Source organism: Sceloporus undulatus, chromosome 6 (assembly GCF_019175285.1).
Source record: "Sceloporus undulatus isolate JIND9_A2432 ecotype Alabama chromosome 6, SceUnd_v1.1, whole genome shotgun sequence".
Taxonomy (NCBI): Eukaryota; Metazoa; Chordata; class Lepidosauria; order Squamata; family Phrynosomatidae; genus Sceloporus; species Sceloporus undulatus.
Genome location: NC_056527.1, coordinates 108,690,622 through 108,707,871, shown reverse-complemented (window position 1 = coordinate 108,707,871; position 17,250 = coordinate 108,690,622). Strand labels below are relative to the sequence as shown.

At 42.8% G+C, this 17,250-nt stretch overlaps 2 protein-coding genes across 3 annotated transcripts in view; one reads left to right on the top strand and one right to left on the bottom strand.

The window, feature by feature from the left end:
* The window catches only part of TNFRSF12A (TNF receptor superfamily member 12A), a 17,300-nt gene extending 16,788 nt beyond the window's left edge, over window positions 1-512 (bottom strand). Inside the window, exon 1 of the mRNA XM_042471749.1 lies at window positions 275-512. Within this exon, the coding sequence (XP_042327683.1) occupies window positions 275-497 (223 nt within the window). The 5' untranslated portion in view covers window positions 498-512. The remainder of the gene's footprint in view (window positions 1-274) is intronic.
* Window positions 513-2,476: 1,964 nt separating this feature from the next.
* The window catches only part of LOC121932734, a 30,829-nt gene continuing 16,055 nt past the window's right edge, over window positions 2,477-17,250 (top strand). The window contains exons 1-2 of one of the 2 annotated variants that reach the window (XM_042471664.1): window positions 2,477-2,970; window positions 14,085-14,239. In XM_042471664.1, the coding sequence (XP_042327598.1) occupies window positions 14,100-14,239 (140 nt within the window). In that variant the 5' untranslated portion in view covers window positions 2,477-2,970; window positions 14,085-14,099. Of the gene's footprint in view, window positions 2,971-14,069; window positions 14,240-17,250 lie in introns of those variants that run through there. The other variant, XM_042471665.1, reaches the window with a different exon arrangement.

Sequence of the window (17,250 nt, the reverse complement as noted above, 5' to 3'; positions counted from 1 at the left end):
CCCCCCCAAATCAGCGCTTGAGGAAAGAGAGTTTTACTTTAGAAAACGGGAGAGATAGCTATGGAATTCTGGGAGTTGGAATTTGTTGTGGGGTCCAGAGCGGAGCTCCGCTCCGCTCTGGACCCCACAACATACTCCAACTCCCAGAATTCCATAGCAAAGAATCAGGCAACGAGTTAAAGCGGTGCCAAACCGGGTCATCTCTCCAGTGTGGCTGCAGCCTTGAGATCCTGGGAGTTGTAGTTCTCCCACACCCCAAAGGGATCCCCTTTACCTGGCAAGGGTTCGGCGCAGGCGATGCAGAAGAGCAGGGAGGCCAGGAGCCCCAGGAGTCCGGCGAAGGAGGCGAGCATCTCTGGGATGATGGAGAGGCTCCTTTTTCTTGCTCCCTTCCCTTTGGGCTCCTGGCAGCGAGTGAGTGACTCAGCCTCGGGCGGCCAGAGAGCGAGGCAGCCAGGAGGAGGGAGGCCCCCGCTGCAGAGCCGCCCCTCTGCCATTGGCGGGAGAGGAGCCAAGGCGCCCGGCTGCTTTGATCCCCTCCAGCCCTCCTCCTCCTCCTCCTCCTCCCAGGGAGAGACAGCAGGCGCCCCGAGAGCCCTTGCAAGAAGCGCAGCCAGGGACGGAGTCGAGGGGAGCACCTCTGCCCTGGAACCCTCGTGAGGTTTGCTGGGCAAGGTTTGCTTCCCCTATGGCATCCCTCCTCTGAGGCTGAGAGAGTGTGACTACCCCCCCCCCAGAGTCATAGGCCAACACTTAAACCACTACTCCACACTGGCTCCTATCTATCCATCTGCTGTAATAGATAGAGAGAGAGAGAGAGAGAGAGAGAGATATGGCAGATAGATAGATAGATAGATAGATAGATAGATAGAGCAGATAGATATGGCAGATGATAGATAGATAGATAGATAGATAGATAGATAGATAGATAGATAGATAGATAGATAGATAGATAGATAGATATAGCAGGTAGATGATAGAGATAGATAGAGAGAGAGAGAGAGAGAGAGATATGGCAAATAGATAGATAGATAGATAGATAGATAGGACAGATATATGATAGATAGAGCACACAGTTTATAGATAATAGGTGACAGATGATACACAAAAAGATGATTATCTACCAATCTCTTTCTGTATGTCAGATAGATAGATAGATAGATAGATGACAGGGGGGGATATGCCGGAGAGAGATGAGAAATAGATAGGTAGATACATAGATGACACACAGAGATTATCTATCAATCTCTTCCTGTGTGTCAGATAGATAGATAAATAGATAGATGACAGAGATGAGATAGATAGATAGATAGATAGATACACAGAAATTATAGATAATAGACAGGTAGATAGATATATAGATGACACGCAGAGAGAGAATAGCTAGATAGCTAGATAGATGGCATACAGATGATTGATAGATAGATAGATAGATAGATAGATAGATAGATGAATGACACACAGAGAGATAATTATCATCTGTCTGTCTGTCTGTCTGTCTGTCTCTTTTTCTGTACTACATCTGTCTATATTAAGTCAGCTAGCTGGCCAGAGATATACATATCAATATAAACACCCCTATGGTGCACTTGGGTCTCCAGATTTGTCCCTGGACTGACTGCTTCTCTTGTCACTTATTTGTTTACCAGGTTTCCCATGCGGTGTTTGTCCAGAAGTGGTCCATGGAGGATGAATGGGGAATACAAAGAGCTCCTGTGGAAGAGTGCGCCAGGGAGGGACATGAGGAGGTGACCCCAGCCGCTGTGGTTTTGGAGGGGGATCCGAGTGGCTGAAAACCAGGCCGAGAACTGGGCCGTCTGGCTTTTTTGGAAAACCAAAGTGGAATCTGGGAGACAGACTGGTCACCGGGTCTGTCTGGTCTGAAAGGAGGTTTTTCAGTCCCTGAATGAATGAATGAATGAATGGAATGGTATACACACGTGTGGAATAAAACATACATTTCCAATTTAAAAGAGCAAGTGGAAACAGGAGGAGAGAAGTCGTAGGGCCAGCCCAAGACATTTTGCCACCCCAAGGCCCAGTAGGAAATGGTGTTCTTCCCCAATGTCCTCCTCCGGTCACAGTGCAAAGCCTGCAAAGTCAGCCAAGTTACTTTGGCACAGGATGCCGGAAATCCCAGAAGCCTAGCTCTCCATGTCCTTGTTAGTAAGAAATACAATGCAAAGTAAAAAATGTGTTCCTGTGTGTTTTGTGTGCCTACAAGTTGTTCCTGACTTATGGTGATCCTAAGGAGAGAACCTCTCATGGGGTATTCTTTAGATCGGGTTTGCCATGGCCATCCTCTGAGGCTGAGAGTGTGTGACTTGCCCAAAGGTCACCCGGTGGGTTTCCAGGCCCAAACCAGGATTCGAACCCAGGTCTCCAGGGTCATAGTCCAACGCTCAAACCACTATGCCACTTGATTTGGTCAATTCACTGTGGCTAATGGTAGGGCCAGCCTTGGCCACAGCAGGAATATTTGGGCAGACTAGATTTTGTAACTGCCTTGAGAATGATAGGCTGGTACGTAATTTCCTAAAAACAAGTGGTTCTGAAACTCAAAGTCAAGGTATATTGGCTCTCGGAAATTTCACTGCCTATAATCCATGGTGTTGGTTGTGCTTGTTTAGCCGTGATGGGAAGACACTCTGTGCATGCCTAGTGGCACTCTTGGCTTCATCATTTCACATTTCCTTTCTTGGGGTGGCTGAGACCGGAAGGAACAAACTGGAACTTGATTAGTTACTTGGCTCAGAACGTTCTGGCTTTCCGCCTAAATGAAGCTGCTCCATTAGTTTTACCAGGTTTTTCTTTTACCATCTTTTTTTGGAAAAGTTAAAAAACGAAATACCCAAAAGTGGAATGCGTCTCTTTGAAAGCCGAACCTTGCCTTTGGGGTAAAAATAATATCATCGCATTTCTGCACTGGAGCATTCAACAGAAGAGGATTGGTAGTCTCAGAGATTTGCAGTAAGAAGCATTTTTTATATTTATATTTATTTTTATATGTATATTTTTATATTTTAATATTATATTTATTTTTATTATATATTTATATTATTTGCATTAAACATTTATTTTTTTTAACATTATCAATAATCTGATTCTTTCTGTATCACTACGGAACCCTTCCCAGTGTCCCCAGCCAGCAGCTCCAGGTGAGTTGGACTACAACTCCCATCAACCCCAGCCAGCATTTGACAGAACAAGGGGTCTCAGAGATTTGCATTAAATAGGTGGTCGCTTAGATTTGCATTAAGAATCACACACACGCGCGTGCGCGCGCACACACACACACACATATATGAATAAACTGGTTCTTCCTCTGTTTCGCTAAGGGACCCTTCCCATTCCCCCTAGACAGCAGCTGGCTGGGGATGATGGGCATTGTAGACTAACCCACTTGGAGCTGCTGGATAGGATAGGGGGACAGGACAGGTGTAATCGTGCCATAGATGGACTGCCAAACCATTAAAAATATTCTTGGCTTGGCAAGGGATATTTTAATTCACATCCTCCAGAAGGACTCATGAGTCGCACTGGAGAGAGTGTCGTTTGTGTCTACATTTTTGTTTGCTGGCCAACTTCTAGAATATCGAAATGCCCAGAATTTCAATAGACAGGACATGTTCAGCGAGAGGGTTGTGCAATCCAGGAATTTCCCTCTTGCACTGGAAATGGGCAGGACTCTGCTTGCCAATGGCGCTCTACAGGACTTGTGGGGAAGGGGTGCCCTCCATTTCAAGGAACTTGGCTTCAGGAAAGCATGCCTCCCTTCCCTGTCCTCAAAGCAATTGTCAGGCCACTGTAAAGAATCCATCTTTTAAACAATTCGGCACCTCACAGTCCAGGAAAGTGGCTGACAAAATTTAAAATAACAGTTTAGCTAATAAATATATACTACAGGTGGAGTCGCCCTTGTCCAAAATCCTTGAGACCAGATGCATTTCGGATTTTGGTTTTATTTATCCAAATGAAGATGCCAGCCACAGATGCTGGCGAAACGTCAGGAATAAACTCTTCTAGAACATGGCCACAGAGCCCAAAAAACCCTCAAAAACGATGGATGTCGGCTGTGAAAGCCTTGGGCTTCATATTTATTATTTATTTTTGGCTTTTGGAATACCTGCATTCACATATATGTACGTAATGAGGTATCTTGGAGATGTGACCCAAGTCTGAATGCAAAATTCATGTTTCATATCTACATAGTCTGAGGGCAATACTGTATAGTATTTTAAATAATTTTGTGCATGAAACCAAGTTTGGATACAGTGAACCATTCGAAAGCAAAGGTGTCAATCTCAGCCACCTATGAAAAAGGGGTTTGGTTTTGGAATATTTCGGATTTAGGAATTCTGGATAAAGGAGATTCAACCTGTATTACAAAATTAAAAACAAACAAACAAACCCAGGTATCAATTATGTTTAAAAATATATAGTTTTACTTTAGAAAATTGGCATGGGTGGCTGATGGAAAAGCTTGCTGACAATGGCAGAGAATCAAAGGGATGTGGGAACCGATGGCTGTTTCACAAGAAATGGTTCCCATTAATTGAATACATCAGTAACAACTCACAAAGTGTGCAAAACTTCCATTGTTGGGAATTTGGAAAGCTGTCTTGACAGATGTCCCAGTAATGACAACACAATAACTTTAGATGCCTTGTTGTTTATTCATCAATATGTGTACTGTTTTCATAACCACATCCATGTTTTGCTGTTTTGTTTTTCCTTTGCTAAACTTATGTTTTGCACCATTTGAAAATTTTGAGTAAAAAAATAATTACACACACAACCCCCCTCCCCGAAAAGCAGCAGTAAAATACATTTACAGCATGATTATGGATGTACAAAATACAAACAGAAGCACACATCTTTGAATGCTACTCTGCCATATGATTAGAAACAAAGGCCTGCTTAAATAAAAAAGGTCTTAACTTGCTGATGGTGGGACCAGCATGGTTTGAGTTTTGGACTATGACTCTGAAGACCAAGGTTCAAATCCCTGCTTGGCTGTGAAAACCCACTGGGTGGCCTTAGGCAAGTCACACTCTCTCAGCCCTAGAGCAAGGCAATGGCAAACCCCCTCTGAAGAAACCTTGCCAAGAAAAATCCATGATAGGTTTGCATTAGGGTTACCGTAAGTTGAAAATGATTTGGAAGGTATCCCATGGCCGAGCTGGGAATCGAACCCTGATCTCCAAAGTCGTCATCCAACACTCAAACCATTATGCCACCCTGGCTTTAAACTGCAAATCCAAGAATTTCATAGGATGGAACCATGGAAATTCTAGTGGAATCGTAGTGTTATAATAACATAATGTGAAAGCCTTCCTAACCTGTGCACATCTTGTATCAGTGTTAGGGGATGGATTTGAGGATTCTTGGGGTTCCTTCCAACTCTGTCTTTCCATGTTCCCCAGCACTAAATACATTGGTACACTCAGCTCAGTGCTACTCAGAGCAGTGTCTTGTGGACTGGTGCTGGTCCCCAAGTTTTCAGCTGCCAGTTCCTGGAGAGTTTTAAGAAATAACTTAGAGCCAATGGGCATACAGTAAATATGGTAGTGGTCCTTGTCACATTTTTTGGAGGGGGGGAGGAAGGCCCCTATATCTTGAGATACACTGACCTAATTGAGGATTTTCTATAGAGATGGGGAATCAGTGGTCCTCCAGATGATGGACTGAAAATCCCATCCTTCTGATTACTGATGAGGACTGATGGGAGTCTGAGGTCCAAAAAACACTGCAGAAATAATCCAATTAACTGCTTCAACTGCCCTGGCTCAGTGCTAGGGTATGTTGGGAATTATAGATTATTATAGCACCAGAGCACTCTGCCAGAAGGCTAAATGTCTCACAGAACTACAGTTCCCAGAATTCCCTAGCACTGAGCCAGGGCTGTTAAAGGGGTGTGTTTTGGCAGTGTGTTTTGGACCATAATCCCACAAAGACACTCACCTACTATGGGCTACTGTGGGTGACACTGGCTCTCTGCCAAGATAATAATACTAATACTAATACTAATACTAATACTACTAATAATAATATTTCCTGCCTCTGTGGATCGAGGTGGGATTACAACAATAGAAACAATATTACAAGATAAAAAACTACAATTTAATATAAAATACACTCAATAAAACAGTAAAACCACTATCAATATAATACATAGACTAAATCATCATTTAAAATACATATCTTTACAAATCAAGGTGGGGTATTTCTAACTCTCTTATAGCAGATTGGGTGGATAGGCCTGTTCTCAGCCTCAGGGGAAGGCAATGGCAAACATCCCCTGAATAAATCTTGCCAAGAAAATGTCATGATAGGGTTGCCATAAGGCACACGACAGCAAGAAATGATTAAAGTAGCAATTTGAGGCAAAGAACCAGGCCCCGTTCAGTCCCATGAACAGGATTACTCCCAAACACATTGGAACAGACTGACCATATTAGGAATTAAATGAGGTAATAGATATTTCCATGCCAGGCGGCTGTGTTTGACCGTGAAGTCCAAAGTCTAAACTTACCTAAATTGTACCCACTGATATACCTGGAATCTTTTGCAGATTAAAGAGCTGTTCTGCTGCTCAGTTGTGGCCCCAAAGGTGGTCCGCCATTCCTGTTCCCCCATTCAATACAGGGGGGCCCTTTCACACTACAGAATTTATAGCACTATAATTCCACTTCAGTTGCCATGGCTGCATCCTTTAGAATCCTGGAATGTGATGTCTGGTCAGGCACCAGAGCTCTCTGGCCAACAGTTCTCAATGCATTCCTCTGAACTGCAAAACCCAAGATTCCATGGGATGTTGCCACAACACCTAAAGTGGAATCATAGCGTAGTGTGAAACTGTGGTTGCTTTGTTGTTGTGTGCCTTCAAGTCCTTTCCAACTTATGATGACCCTAAGCCTAAGGTGCATTTGTCATGGGATTTTCTTGGCAAGATTTGTTCAGAAAGGGTTTAGCCTTTGCCTTCTTCTTAGGCTGAGAGAGTGTGATTTGTTCAAGGTCACCCAGTGGGTTTCCATGGCCGAGTGGGGATTTGAACCCTGGTCTCTAGGATTTTAGTCCAATACTTAAACCAATATACTGTTGCTGGCTCCCCAAATTACCATCTGTGTGTGTATGTGCTTTCAATCCACCTGTCGATTTTGGTTTCTTAGGCAAGGAATACTCAGAGTTGGCTTTGCCAGATCCTTCCACTCAAATATAGCCTACAGCACCTGGTATTTGTTGCTGGTCTCCCATCCAAGGACTAATCATGTCTGACCCTGCTTAGCTTACAAGATCAGACAGGATCTGGTGCCTTTAGGGTATGTATGCCAAAATACATTGCTGTTCCTGTCCATTATTAGATGATTTTAATAGTTGTGAATTTTACTGTGATGTTTTTAACATGTTTTTTTTGGCTGTGAGCCACCTTGGGTCCTTTCTGGGAGTTTTGAGGGTGCAATTTTGTGGAATTATTTTGGAGAGAGGGCTCAGGTCTCCCTAGCCAACAGCTGCTTCATAGGCAGCTGTTCCACAGGTGCAACTTTCCTTCCACCTCAGCTGGACATGAAGTACTATAAACACTAGGGATGATTTGCCACCAAGGGCTTTGGATTTCAGGGCTCTCACAAGAACCATCACAAGAACCATTGGAATCTATGGAGGTCCCAGCAGATACCAAGGGCCCACTGTACTAAAGTTTCACTTTCAAGGGAGATGCCCACTCAGTGGAGAGGAAGCAGAAACTGAAAGTCTGCATTTCCCATTGATGAGGAGGACGCTTGTGTGCCCTGGAAGCCTCTGGTCATATTAACACAAACAGTCTTTGAACTACAGTAAATTGAATGGACCATGCATGTCTCTCCAACCTGCCCTTTATTGGACATCTTGGGCCTCAAAGCTCAGTCTCTTGCAAATCCCTCCATACCATACTGGGCAAAAGAGGTGGTGCAGGAGGGGCTTGGACTGGTGCCATCTCTTGTGCTGCCATCCATCCTGAGCAATTCATTTCTCTCCCCCTTTTCTCCCTTTCCCATCCCATTCTCACCCCACTTTGCCCATTGCTTTCATGAGAGATTGTTTGCTGCCATCTGCTGTTGAGCTTTTTGTCTTGCTCTCTGTTGCTTTCAGCTTAACATCTTGCAATTGCAAACACTGTATTGGTATGGGCGAGTGCCAGGTAGGATAAGAACATGGCATACTTTGGGCAACCACAAATGCATCCCCCCCCCTGCAAAGAGGACAAATGAAGCCCACAATCTGTATGAAATTGGCATATGCCAATTTTACAGATTGGAAAAATTTTATTAGGTCTCTTTCACATTGTTGTTGTTGTGCACCTTCAAGTTGTTTCAACTTACAGCAAACCTAAGGCAGACCTATCATGGGGTTTTCTTGGCAAGCTTCTTCAGAGAGAGTTTGTTAATACCATCCTCTGTGGCTTAGAGAGTGTGACTTGCCCAGGGTCAACCAGTGGGTTTTATGGCCCAGGTGGGATTTGAACCCTGGTCTCCAGAGTCATAGTCCAGTGCTCAAACCACTACATCACGCTGGCTCTAACTGTATAGTTCACACACATACATCACTTTGATACCACTTTAACTGCCATAGTTGCATCCTAATCCTAGGAAACACTTGGAATCCCTTGGCAGAGGATTCTAATTATTTAATGAATCTACAAATCCCAGGATTCCATGGAACCATGGCAGTTAAAGTGGAATCAAAGGGCAATAAACATGTAGCATGAATGAAACTATAAATGACCAGTGTGGCACAACATTGTTGGACTGGGGATTTGGGAGATTATTTATTTATTTATATAGCACTGTAGATTTGCATTAGTCCCAGCTGGACCTCACTCGGGAACTTGTAGCAATTACTCTTTCTCAGCCTGACCTGCCTTGCAGGGTTGCTGTTCTCAGGAAAAAGCTACCAATGATAAATACATTGTTGCTATGGTATTCGAAGAGATAGCTGTGTTACACTGTTTTATCATAAAAAGACAGTACAGAATCCAACAGTGGCTCTGAAGCTTACTGGAAAGAAAAAACCATCTAGTGTAAGCTACTGTGGACTTTAGTCAACTTCAGATGGAACATGCATCTGATGAAATGGACTGCAATCCACAACAACTGATAACAGAAATGTATTTTCCTCATTGAGTTTCAGATGCTACTGGAGTCCTTTCTGCCCCCCTCAGTTTCACTTGAAATATGACACTTTTTAATTGAAACTGTGGACCAGATAATGTATGTAATTGCTCAGTCAACTGTCCAGGTGCCAAGGGTTGATGGTCAATGTCAATAGCTCATCCCTTTCCTTTGTGGGAATAATTTGTTTATGGTTCTCTTCTCTTATATAGTTTTACTTTTTACCAGACTTGGATCTGCTTGGGGTGCATAATTCCTTGATTGGTTTTTCTTTCTGAGCCAAATCTTATCAGAATCATGAAGACCAGCAACAGTATCAATAGGAGTACGTTAGAATCACAGAGTTGGAAGAGACCGCAAGGGCCATCCAGTCCAACTCCCTGCCATACAGGAAGACCACCCCCCCCAGAGATGGCCATCCAGCCTCTGTTTAAAAACCTTTAAAGGAGGAGACTCCACTGTACGCCAAGGGAGTGTGTTCCACTGTCAAACAGCTCTTACTGTCAGGAAGTTCCTTCTAATGTTTACATGAAATCCCTTTCCTCATAGTTTACATCCGTTGCTTCTTGTCCTATTCTCTGGAGCAGCAGAAAACAAGCTTGCTCCATCCTTAACATGACATCCCTTCAAATATTTAAACAAGGCTATCGTATAACCTCTTAACCTCTCTTCTCCAAGCTAAACATACCCAGCTCCCTAAGTCTCTCCTCATAGGCCATGATTTCCAGGCCTTTCACCAATTTGGCCACCCTCCTCTGGACACGTTCCAGCTTGTTCACATCCTTTTTGAATTGTGGTGCCTAGAACTGGACACAATATTCTAGGTGAGGCCCGACCAAAGCAGAATAGAGTGGCACCCTATTACTTCCCTTGATCATTCTAGACACTATACTTCTATTGATGCAATTGGATTTTTTAGTTGACGCATCACACTGTTGACTCATGTTCAACATTTGTCCAAGGAAACACCAATAGTCTCTATTATGTCCTTAACAAGTTCACTGTGAGCGAAAATTCTTTACTATGTCTATTGATGTCATTTCTGACTTATGATGAACCTAAGGTGACCATAGCATGGGTTGTTTGTTGTTGTTGTTGTTGCAAGATTTGTTGATTTCAGAAGAGGTTTGCCATTGCCTTCCCCTGAAGCTGAGAGCATGTGACTTGCCCAAGATCACCCAGTTTGTTTCATGGCCTAGTTGGGGATCGAACCCTGGTCTCCAGAGTCATAGTCCAGCACTCAAACCACTATGGTGCACTGGCTCTCAGAAGATAAAATACCTGTATGCAATCAATGGCATCAAATTGATAAATGAACAAATGGAGGAGGAATTAAATCAATCAATACAATTAGAAAGCAGAAGAGAGCACCACCCTGTGGATCTGTTGAAGAACTGCACCTCAATGGAGGGGCCAAGCAAGCCTCTGTCTGAAGCTAGTGTTCAATATAGTGCTAGGTAGTTTCAAAGAGATAAGGCATGTTGGTCACTTTTATTAAAGGAAGGAAAGGGGCAGTGGGATTCTAGTGGTACCTTTAGAAAGAATTGATTTCAGCCTGAGCTTTCATGGAAAAATCACGCCCACAACATGATGCTTCCAGCACTGTGCCTTAACTTGGGGACAGTGTTCCCAGCAATGAACACTCTCGGTTTTGCTTTGTTTTGCTGCAAGGCCAGAAAGTTCCATTCTGATTTCCTTAGACCAGAGAAACCTTTCTCAATTTCACTCTTATCTAGTCCAGCTCTCCCTGTCTTTCTCCATGCTGTGCTAAACCCCACCTTGCGGGGAAACTTATGTGCGGCATGAAGGCAGACATAGGTCTGTCCACATTGCAGAAATAATTTAGTTTGATGCCACTTTAACTTCCATGGTTCAAAGTAATGGAATTCTTGGAATTGTAGTTTTGTGAGACATTTAGCTTTCTCTGTCAGAGAGCTCTTTGTGCCACAATAAACTACATATAATTTGAGCCACAGTAGTGAAAATGGTGTCAACCTGGATTATATCTGCAGAGCAGATGTGGCCTAAGTGTAGCCTACCTCAACCTGTCAGCCTTCAAGTGTCCTGGCCTTAGAACTCCATCTGAACATATTCTGCATGGTGCTGGATGAGGATGATGGGACATGTAGTCAACACATCCCAAGGGCTGCTGTGGAGGAAAAAGGTGCTAATAATTTAAAGGAAAGCTGCAGTAGTTCTGGCCTTCATAGCTCACCCCTTTCCTTTGTGGGAATAATTTGTTTGTGGTTCTGTTTCTGGTTCATGACAGCGCTTGGAAAAGCCGTTTTTGTTTTTTGTTTTGATGAATGAGAGCAGATGCAGCAGTAGGTCAGTGTATCAGGTGCCTGTAATGCGGTGACATAAGCTGCAGATGAACCAAGCAAGCAAGCACTGTATTTCACTGTGAGGACAGAAAAGGAGAACAGGTCAAGCTAAGAGAATTCATATGATCAAGCCTCAGATATTCAAGAGTGTGGGCTTGAGAAAGGATTCATAACACACTGGAAGAGTGTGTGTGTGTGTGTACAGTGGGCTCTTGGTATCCTCGGGTTTGGTTCCAGGACCTCTGTGGATACCAAAATCCATGAATGCTCAGGTTCTATTATATGCAACAGCAGAGTAAAATGGTGTCCCAGGTATAAAACGGCAAAATCAAGGTTTAATTTTTAGAACGCATTTATGTTAAAAATATTTTCAAGCTGTGGATGGTTGAATCTGTGGATAAAGAATCTGTGAATAGGGAGGGCCCACTGTATTTCACTGCGAGGACAGAACAGTGGACCAGGTCAAGCTTTGGGTGTTCACATGATTGAGCCTCAGAAATTCAGTGTGAATTTGAGGAAGGATTCATAACACACACACACACACACACACACACACAGAGGCATGCTTTTGTTCATTCCCTGGAACAAACAGTTAAAAAGTCACTTCCCCTCTCGGAGATCCTGAGAAAGTCAGTGATAAATCACGAACAGACAATATTAGGCAGAGCTTAGAAAAGCTCATTTTTAAGACTATAATTCCTAGGATATTCTGAGGGATTCTGGAATTTATAGTTCCAAAAATGACACATTGTAACCCTGAGCTTGGGCTGAAATTTATTCCTAAAAGGAAGTGAACCTGAAGCAATTTTCAATCATTTTCAGTTATTAAAAAAAAGCAAAGGCCTTTTTAATATGTCTCAGGGGATGTACAAAACATGGGTAAAATGTTCCTATATTCCCCAGGGGGCATTGGGGGACATTTCAATTTATTTTTATTTTATGCAGGGGTATGGTTTTACAAAGTCTCCTGGAAGGTCAATGTGACCATCTAGCCCCAAACAGTTGCCTACCCCTGGGCTAAACAGACCTACATACCAAATTAATCTATGGCTGCATCCGCACTGCAGAAATAATCCCGTTTGGCACCACTTTTTAAATTGCCATGGCTCAATGCTATGGAATCCTGGGATTTTTAGTTTGCTGTGGCACCAGAGCTCTCTTACAGAGATGGATACATATCTCGCAAAAACTACAAATCCCAAAATTCCATAGCAATGAGCCATGGCAGTCAAAGTGGTGTCAAACTGGATTATTTCTGCTGTGTGGATGCAGCCTATGTGCTGAACATGGAGAAGTGGTCATGACATCGACCGACTGCATCCAGACTGCACCCTAATTAACATATTTATTAATTTATTAATGATTAATTATTATTAATATAATATATTTTAAAAGTTTATTCAAGCAATCACAGCCAGTGTGATCCACAAATACACTGAATTCTTATCTTTGTTCAAACTACACAGAGTCTTTGTTCTGAATCCATCCTCCAGAAGCATCCAAGGAAAAGGACAAGAATGTCTGTTTGCTGCCTACACATGAAAGGAATGTACCTTAATGCTCCATGAAACATTCTTCTCATTTTTGTTTGTGTCTCTTTCAAAGAGAGTTTCAAAGAAGAGAGGAAACCTGTGCTAACTGTAAAAGGGAAGATGAAGTGCAGAGACAGAGGCATCCAGTGATATTTTTGAGACTAACTCATTTTAGCATGAGCTTCCATAGATTTCAATCCATTTCTTCAGATACACTGATGGAGTACAAAATTTAACTCAACTATTTAAGCAGAATTACAAACCTGTGGGGTTTAACTGTCCTCCCCTTAATCTGCTATTTGCTCTCCTTCCCAAATAATATTCTCTCTGAGCACACACAGAGTGCAATTTACTCACTTGAAAATTGTAAGTTCTATTGTATTTAACAGAGCTTCCTCCTGGGTAGGTGCACATATAATTGCTACCACAGCATCTCAGGCTGGTGCCACATTGCAGAAATAAAGCAATCTGAAACCACTTTAACTTCTATATATGGCTCAATGCTGTGGAATTCTAAGATTTGTAGTTTGTTGTGGCACCAAAGCTCTCCGACAGAGAAGGCCAGATGTCTCACAAAACTACTAATTCCAGAATTCTACAGCTTTGAGCCATGGCAGTAGAAGCAGTGTCAAATGGCATTAATTCTGCAGTGTAGACGCAGCCTTGGTCAAACATATATGCATCATTCATTTAAAAAAATGTTTTTCTTAAAACTTTTAGAATGGACATGAAATATGTTGCAAATAGAAATGACACATGGACTCACACATTTGGAATTTTGTAATTTTTTCTCTTCTTGCTGGGTGCTAATCAGTGCTCTCTTGATATAGGTCCCATTAACAATAAAACTGAGGGGATGATGGGAACTGTAGTCCAACCTGTCTTGATTAAGTACTAGCAGAAAGATGGAGGGAATCTAATGAATGGGAGGATTGTTTTGTGCATGTATGTGTAGGGGGATAGTGATGGCTCATGTGCAGCTGGGTGGAGGCAATTGTGCTGGCAGCTGTTCTTGCCTCTTGGGGGTTTCATTTCAGCTTTTTTTCTGTTTATGAGTGGTTGGCCTGTTTTTTGTGCAGGGAGTTTCCAATGAGATGGAACAAAAAGTTAGTTTCCCTTTTCTGGACCTGAGAGTGCAAGATAGGAAGCACAGATACACACCAAAGGGAAGTGTAAAACAGTGGACTGACCAGAAGAGAATCAAGACAGCAAAGAAATCTAAAGAAAGAAAAAGGTAAAGAAATCAGAGAGGGGGGAATCTAGCAGTTATCATGGTCTAGATACCATATTGATCAAGAGGCTTGCAAATGATAAGAGCAGATCTGGTAACTTTAGGCAAACTTTCAAACAAGAGAAGTCCTTTCTTCTCTTTGAAGAGGTGGAGCGTAAGAAGTGAAGGCAAGAGAACCAAGGGACACTCTAAATGCATTATCCCAAGGGATATATTGCTTGGTTGCATGGTTTGCTTTTCCTTCTGAAGGGACACCATACTATTATATCTTAAAGGCAAGGGGTGACAGATTTCTTCTCCAGTGATGTTTACAGACCATTCCCAAAGGACCAGGGCAGAAAAATGTCTTCTTTCCAAACAGCCTATGCTGCCCGTTGTTATAGAAACTACAGAGCCTGTTAAATCCCAATCCCCAAAGCAGTCTCATTTGCACAAGTGTTTGCTGCTGTTGCTCTGCATTCCTGTTTTCTTTTTGGGGGTGGTGATAGAATTGTTTCTAGATGGGATTTTCATGCAGTTACTCCATTTTACAGGTCTAGAGCTGTCATCTTACATTTGTAACTCTCCTGTGGTTTCTTACCATAACCTCTCTCTTCTCCCCACTTGCCCCTCAAAAAAAAAATCCATTAAGGAGGGGATGCCAGAGTAGCTAATGCCTTCCTTAGTTATGCTAGGAAGCTCTGTTCCGTTAAAAAATCTAGAAAATCAAGGAATCTACTCTCTTGATTTCTGGGAAATTCAAAACATAAGAACTCATTTTTAAATAAAGATACACAGAGCTTACTTTTAGCCAAAGTTGACCAACAGGAGATCCTATTATTTTGCTCTATGGCAGGCTTGAAGTCTTGGAACATGGGAAGTAAAAATAGTGCTTGTGTGTCTTGAGCAAGCGTTGAGTGCATTTTGCTTCTTTTGTTGAATAACTGCAGCCATATTCTCCATCTGTCCTGATTTAGCAGTGAAAGTCCCAATTAATTCTGTTGTCCCACTACTTTTAAACTACTTTTAAAATGTCACATTTTCTCTCCTCCTCCTTCCTCCTTCGTTCTCAGCTTACTTCCATTACGGCAAACTGAGCTCAAATTGCAAAAACAGGTTGCACTTAATATGGGGAGAGGAAAGGAAAGGAGACCTGGAAGCTTGCCTTTCCCACTATGAAGATTATCACATGGGGATGGGATAAGGACGGGATCTCTACCCTGTCCTTATCCCATCTTTGACTGCGATCCCATGAAAGGCTTTCAGATTGCAGTGCTATTGTCCCATCATCAAAGTAGCATTTCATTAACACGAACTCCCATTAATGCAAAATGCCAGGCAATGCTGCTTCAATGATGGGACAATGACAGGACAATGATGGGATCTGCATGATTTTGCTTGAAAGTCTTTTGCGTGATTGCGGTAATTGTGCTTTCCGGATGGGATAACAAGTGCAACGTTGTATGAAAATCTTATCGTGATTGTGCTATAAGAATGAGAAAAGGACAGGGCAAGGGCATTTTGTCCCCCTTGCCACCACCATGGCAACTTTTCAACGCTTCTTTGGTGCAATATGTCTAAACACTGCACCAACAGAGCACCGGAATTTGCCTACCATGCAGTTGGGTGCGCAGCATAACACCAGCATCAGGGCATGCGGCATCAAAACACCATGCCCCCATGCTGGCACTTCAGGCTGGTCTGTTTAACCCCTACATCTCTCATAAGGTGTAAAGAAATAACTCTGAACACTACAGTGAGGATTGTCCAAGCCATTGTTTTCCCCAGACGGACAGTACATGATGAAAGCTGGACAGTGAAAAAAGCTGAAAGGAAGAAAATCAATTCATTTGAGAGGTAGTGTTGGAGAACAGAGATGAGGATAGCATGGACAGTCAAGAAGATAAACAAGTGGGTTCTAGAGCAGATCAAGCCCAAACTATAGGTGGAAGCCAGGATGATTTAAGTGAAGGTCTTGTACTTTGGCCACACCATGAGGAAAAATGAATCATTAGAAAAGACAATAATGTTAGCAAAGGTGGAAGGCAACAGAAGGAGAGGAAGATCACATGCCAGATGGTTACACTCGATCAAGGAGGACACGGGCCTGAGCTTGCAGTGCTTGAGCAGATAGTTGAGGACAGGGGGTCTTGGAGATGTGTTGTAACAGGGTGGCCATGAGTCGAAGTCAATTTGAGGGCAATTAACAACTACCACCACCACCACCAAATCCCAGAATCCCCAACTACATAGCCATTCGCCAGTGGCCATTCCAGATAGAGGATTCTGGGAGTTACAGAAACTTAAATCTTTTGAGCTAGACAAGTAAAAATCCAGTGTCTGTAAAATGTTGGAAGCTGTGTATAGCTAGACAGATGCCGCAGCAAAAGGGATGGTAGTGTCTGTAGAGGCCCAGTGGATCTGGGAATCAGCAGAGGTTTTGCTACTGATGATTTTGGAGAAAACTTTGCAACTCCCTATGAGAGGTAGTTATTTTTCTGATAAAACCAGAGAGATATCAGGAACCTGATCTCTTGGGCTGTTTTTGAGATAGGCAGTTCTGTTTTCACTGCAATAAAATTAAGCTCTTTCAAAAATAGGAATGCTTTAGCCTTGGCACACAAGCCTGTCTGGAGTCTGGAGCTTGGACTCCAGGATGGAAATGAAGGTGGGGAAAAGTGGAGCAGAGCCAAAAGCCAAGGCGGAGGAGAGCTGGAAAATTCAGATGAGAATCATAATGGTGAGATAATAACAGCCTAGACTGCCAGTGACTATCATAATGGTGAGAAATGCTTTATGTTGAAATGGTCCATCAGTGATCATGATCACATCAATTAATATGTAATAAATCATGCAACAAATGCTGGACTTGCTAAAGACAATCCCTGCCTGATCTCCTAAAGGCCTGTGTTCCAAAGACTGCACATGTTTTAGGCTAAATTAAAAAAAAATTCAAACATCAAAGATGAACAAGCCCCTGCAAGCTTGGTGGTGCTCAAAAAATCAGATGGTCATGACTTTCAAAGCTCTTCTGT